Source organism: Arachis duranensis, chromosome 3 (assembly GCF_000817695.3).
Source record: "Arachis duranensis cultivar V14167 chromosome 3, aradu.V14167.gnm2.J7QH, whole genome shotgun sequence".
Lineage (NCBI taxonomy): Eukaryota > Viridiplantae > Streptophyta > Magnoliopsida > Fabales > Fabaceae > Arachis > Arachis duranensis.
Window position 1 is genome coordinate 2,478,806 of NC_029774.3, and position 5,865 is coordinate 2,484,670.

The following is a 5,865-nucleotide window of genomic DNA, read 5'->3' on the forward strand; positions in this document are numbered from 1 at the left end:
TTAAAAATAAAATAAACGAATTAATGGTGATCCACCAAATTAAATTGGTTTGATAGTTGATTTATGGTATATTTAGTTGTGGATTAAAAGGGGAATCATCCCTTATATATATATATATATAGATAAACTGCATGTGAAAGTTTATGTTTAAGCGTTTGATTGCTCTTAAACTTTTGTAATTTAATCACTATTTTTTCTCCATACATATTTAATTAAGTGATATTTATCTTTCCAACCCGTTATTTGTTAGTAGTTGTTACTCATGACTTAATTATATTTAGTTGGATAATTAAACTTAAAGTGGGAAACATAGTTCAGAATTTCTATTTGCGACAATATTAGTTAAATTAATTAGTTTGACTCAAATGCCAAAGAAGTCTTCTAAAGTCAAACCAAAGTAACCAAATACATTGCAACTAATGATCCGATCCATTATATCTAGTATTTATCTTCACTGCTAGTTCCTACTTCCTAGTCACATTTCAATAGTATCACTTTCACTAAAACATATTCTGATATTACTATGTTATATTTTGATGTATAAATAACATGTAAAAAAATTTAGGTCATCTAATAATTTAGATGGTTTTTGAAGTAATAAAATTAAAAGTTAGTTATATTTACGGACAATATAGAATTAGTCGTTTCGTTTGTGCAATTTTTTTTATAAAACAATAATAAAACAAATGCTAAGTGATTAAGTTCAATTGGGCAATGATAAGCAATTGAGCAGTGATGGATCTAAGGATACACATCAGAGGTTAAACGTCGCAATAAGGGGCCCATTTATCGTACCAAACGGGTCATTCATGTTCCTTTGATTGCACTTGATTTAAATATTTCTCAATCCAAAAATAGACATATTTTAAATGATATTTACTGTTTCAGCCCAGTGCCAATTTGTGTTCGACACACAAGCTGACAGCTGAGTGCTCCCATGTGGGCCCCTATTCAATCTCTAAGGTTGGGCTTTAAGATAAGATTTTGGGCTTTATCATAGATATTAGGAATTGAATAAATGGTTTGAATTTAATTTTGTGTATATATGCGATATAATAATTTATTGATTAACGGAACGGCAAATTCTTAAATAAAGTTTTAATTTACATCACGGATTAAGTTTTGGCTATTGAATTGGAGAATATTATGAAGAAAAAAAAATTAAATAAATAATTAAATTCACCTCTAAAAAATTATTTGTTCTCTAAATTAATTTTCAAAATTTTTTTAATTAAATTTATTTTTTAAATTGATTTATCATTTCTGTTATTTACGATGTCAAAAATTATTAATATTAATACAACATTGATTATAGTACACACCTAATATTTCTAATTGGTTGATAATGTTATAAGTTTATGAAATTATATCAAATTAATCTCAAATTGAAAGACCTCTAGGTGTTAAATTTTCTCAATTTAAAACTAAGTTGATATAATTTTATAAATTTATCATCTTAGTTTTCAATTAAGACTATTAGATGTGTAATGTAATATAATTTAAGGTGTAATATAAATAAATTTTGATGACACGAAAAACGTAAGTAATAAAAGAACTAATTTAACTAACTTAAAATATCTAAAAAATAAATTTATTTAAAAAAAACTTTAATAACCAATTTAAAAAGTAAACAATCTTTTAAAAACAAATTTAACCATTCATTTTTTAATACTACTCAAATATGGCCAAAGTTTAGAACCATTGGTAGAATCTACGTCTCAAAAGGAATTGCACAAGGGTTCAAATTTTGACTAAGCTCGCGAAATAATAAAACCCATAGCAATAATGGTGTGTGTGTGTGTAGGTGTCTGATGGGTAAAAGAAAAAAAAAACTATCCAGATAAATTATATACAAAAAAATGTTACACTACTTGAAAGTTGTAACAGTGACAACGAAAAATTAAAGTTATAAAATATGAAATTAATAGAGATAAAATAATATTAAAATGCTATTATTTTTATTTTCTTTTAATTATTTAATTTTAATAAAATTTAATAATTATACATAACTAAAAAGAGAAATTTAAGATAGCAATATAATCCACATTATTAAATGAAAAAATGTTCAACTTCTCATGTATAGGATAAATTCAATATATAGGAGAATCAAGTAATGAGATCTTATAGATTTGGATATTGATCAAATAGGACGCGATTAAGCAATGAAAAACTCTTATCACAAATCACAAACAATTTTTAATGAAATTTAATTATTATTTCTTAAAAAAAAGAAAAGAAAAGAATACAACATGTCTTTTAAAAATGAAAAGTTAGATGCTTTAACCAGCTAAATCTTTGTGGATGACGGCTGTTTTTATTATGTTCTAAGTTCTAACCACATCAGATTGCGTGTGTTTGCGTGTGCTCTGGTGACCCCATTAATTGAATTTGGTATAAAATAACTTTTCCCTTTAACCCGTCCCATAAATCAAGCATCTATTTTATTTTCTTTTATTTGTTTCCTTCCAAATTTTCTTTCCGGATTGGTCAAGTGAAATTGTTGTTTATGTTTTTGGCTTTGATGATAAATCATAGTAACATATGACACCCATGTGAGGTGCTTTCCAACCATTGTCACACACACTTTACCCACAAAAATACATCAAGATATTTGCCATAAATAATCTTCCTATCTCAAAATTTTATGAATTAAACATTAAAAAATTAGTTATTTTACTGGTTTTAATCTTCCTATCTAATTGAATATCTCTGACAATATATGAAACTTATGTCCAAATCTTACATAATTTTATTATGAGTAAATTGTTTTCATTAATTAGATATTTTGGGATCTTATTTTTAATTAGTGATAGTGAAATTTCCACAAGATATTATTCATTCTTGATATTTATAACATGACAAAGGTGTTATATTGGCACCATATTTGTCATTGTAATAAAAATTGAGATTTTATGTAAAATTAGAAGAATAAATTTAGCACGTGGATTAATAACAAAATTTAAATTGTAAAAACGTTCAATCTAGTAATTTTTTTTAGATTTGATTAAATCATTAAAGATGATCATATAAAAAACATTCAAGAGTATAAAAACAGGTTCCATTATGAGTAAATTGTTTTATTAGCACCATATAAACCACATCATATTTCTGATTAAATTGAGATTTTACATAAATTAAAAGAATAAATTTACCATGTAAAATAATAACAAGATGGGATTTGAATTGTAAAAACTTTTTGATTTAGTAAAAAAATTTTAGAATTGATTAAATTATTAAAAATTAGAGTAAAATCCTTTTTGACCCTGTCCTTTTTGAAAATTGACAAATCGTCTCCTAATCTTAAAAAAATGACAAATCGGTCCCTATCTATTTTTTTCGTTAGATTAGCCAATAGACAGGAGTCGATGTGTCTAAAGAATAAATAAACAGAGGCCGATTTGTCTAACAAAAAGGTCAATGTGTCTAACAGAAGAAATAAACAGATGCTGATTTGTCATTTTTTAAACGTTAGGAGACGTCTCGTCAATTTTCAAAAAAGACACCGAAAAGGGTATTTACTCTAAAAATTATAATATCAAAAAAATTTAAGAGTATAAAAACAGATTTGACATCGTTTTCCAAACCTCATTGTTCAAAAGTTGAAACCCAAACACAAATTCTATTATAGTTCCTTAGACAATTTAACCTGAGCTGTTTTGTATTATGTTGAGTTTAGAAGGTAAGACTTTAATTTGCACCTTTACCCAAAGCAGTGTTGTGTTGTGTTCCACTACTTGAACTATCTTATGTGTGTGGTTGAGGCTATACTATAAATTACACTCTCTCTTCTTTAGTGTTTCACATAACCGTGAGTTTCATAAATAGAGAGAAAGTATATGCCTTTTGTTAAAAGGATGTGAAGAAAAAAGAAGAAGGGTATCATCATGTCTTTTATTGGGTTAGGTGTTGCTTTAAGCGTTGTGTTTGGTTTCCTCTTGTTGGCTCTTGTTGCTGAACTCTGCTACTTGTTGCTTTGGAAGAAGAAGAAGAAGAAGGAGGAGAATACTGAGGTTGAAGAGCTTGAAAAGGGTGTGCTTTATGGTGTGTGTTGCAGCAACAACAATTCTCTGAGTGTTGTTGTTGCATCTGAAGAAGAAGGGAACAACAAGGGTGAAGCTGATTTGGATTTGGAGAACAAAGATGTGGTTTTGAAGAATAATGGGGTGGAAGAAAGTGTGGAACTTGAGTTGATGAGGCTTCACAATCTGGCTGGTCCACCAAGATTCTTGTTCACAATCAAGGAGGAAACAAAGGAAGATTTGGAATCTGAAGATGGGAAATCAAGGTGTGGTGGTGATGGTAGGAGCAGAAGAGGTTCAAGAACAAGGAGTTTGAGTGATTTGATGGTTGCAATTGACACACCTTTTCTTAATTCAATGGTTTCTTCACCATTGAGGAACTCTTTGGAGAATCTTGAAGGATTCAACAATCCTCTCTTTGAATCATCTTCACCACCATCTTCTTCAGAGTTCAATAACAGGTTTATTAGGCCTTCATCATCACCTCCTCCAAAGTTCAAGTTCTTAAGAGATGCTGAGGAGAAGTTGTATAGAAGATTGATGGAAGAAGCTCAGAGGAAGGCACAACAGAATCAGAATCAGAATCTTGTAGCTGAAACTACTGAGGTTAAAGTTAAAGATTCCCCTAATTCAACAACAATGCTTAGTGTCATTAACACCAACACAGAAAGAGAACAGAAACAGCTTCATCAGAAGAATCTACCACACTTTCCTTCAAGTTCATCACAGATTCTTCCATTGGAATCTTCTCCTACAACACTCACACCAGTTCACAAGCCATCCATGGTACATTAGATTTCCAAATACTAGTCTTTTTTTTTCCGGGATTTTTTCAAGAATGTGATTAATCCATTTTAGAGTGTAGTTTAGACTAATTAATATTCTGAACTTGAATTCTCTCTAGGGTTGTAGTGTGCTGTTATTATTTCACCAACACCCTTGGTAAAAATACTACTAGTCTTTAGTGTTTACTCTCTTAATTTTTATTTTTTAATTTTAATTTCCCTCCATATGTTAAGTTAATTGTGTTAATTGACACTGTGGTAAATGGTAATTATGCTTCTCTCTTTTTCTGTTGTCTAATAATTTGTGTACTTTTGAAATGATTGTGATGGACAAGAATGTGCTGCAAAATTTGCAAATTAGCATGCTGTTAAAACAGTTAATGATTCATGTGAATGATGGTGGTTTGATCGATGCATTTATTTATGACCCTTTTTTTTTTTTTTTTCCCAACGCAAAAAATTGAGCATCTCCATTAATTATTGGACACCAATTTCGAACAGTTTCCTTTCAAATTTAAATGTTCATGTGCAAATATCAAACCATGTCCAAATTTCAAATGACAGTTGTAATATTGAACTTGTATTATGTACTTATTATTATGTACCTAAGACTTTTAAACGCCATTGCTTATATTAGCAAACAGCAAAGTGGTGTACAGATAAGTACTTTGGAATTTCTTGTAGAATCTCGAAATTTCTGGCTCTGCCAAGACTTTTTTTGCAAAGAATTTCACCTTTTTCTTTGCCTCAAAAGTTGTAGCCCTTTCTTTTTTCGTATATGACTGTGTAAATCTATCTGTTCGTTAATTAATGAATTGTTACATATTTACTTGAATAGATGAATAAACTAATTAGTCCATTAATTTAAAATAAGGTGAAAATTTATGTACAGTCGACTTCACGTGAAGTTGATAACTGAGAGCCGTTAGATGATTTTACTGATTTGAATAAATTTTCATCTAATGACTCGACTATTAATTTCACGTAAAGTCGATTCTACCTTAGTTTTCACCTTAAAAGAATTGTGAGAATACTCAAAACCACTAAGTAAACCTTCATCT

The 5,865-nt window shown here is 29.0% G+C and overlaps 1 protein-coding gene across 1 annotated transcript; it reads left to right on the forward strand.

Moving 5' to 3' along the window:
• Positions 1–3,631: 3,631 nt before the first annotated feature.
• LOC107476853 (uncharacterized) lies at positions 3,632–5,019 on the forward strand. Its single transcript, XM_016096778.3, has one exon. It carries the CDS (start codon positions 3,885–3,887, stop codon positions 4,812–4,814), a length of 930 nt encoding a protein of 309 aa, XP_015952264.1. The 5' UTR covers positions 3,632–3,884; the 3' UTR covers positions 4,815–5,019.
• Positions 5,020–5,865: the final 846 nt, after the last annotated feature.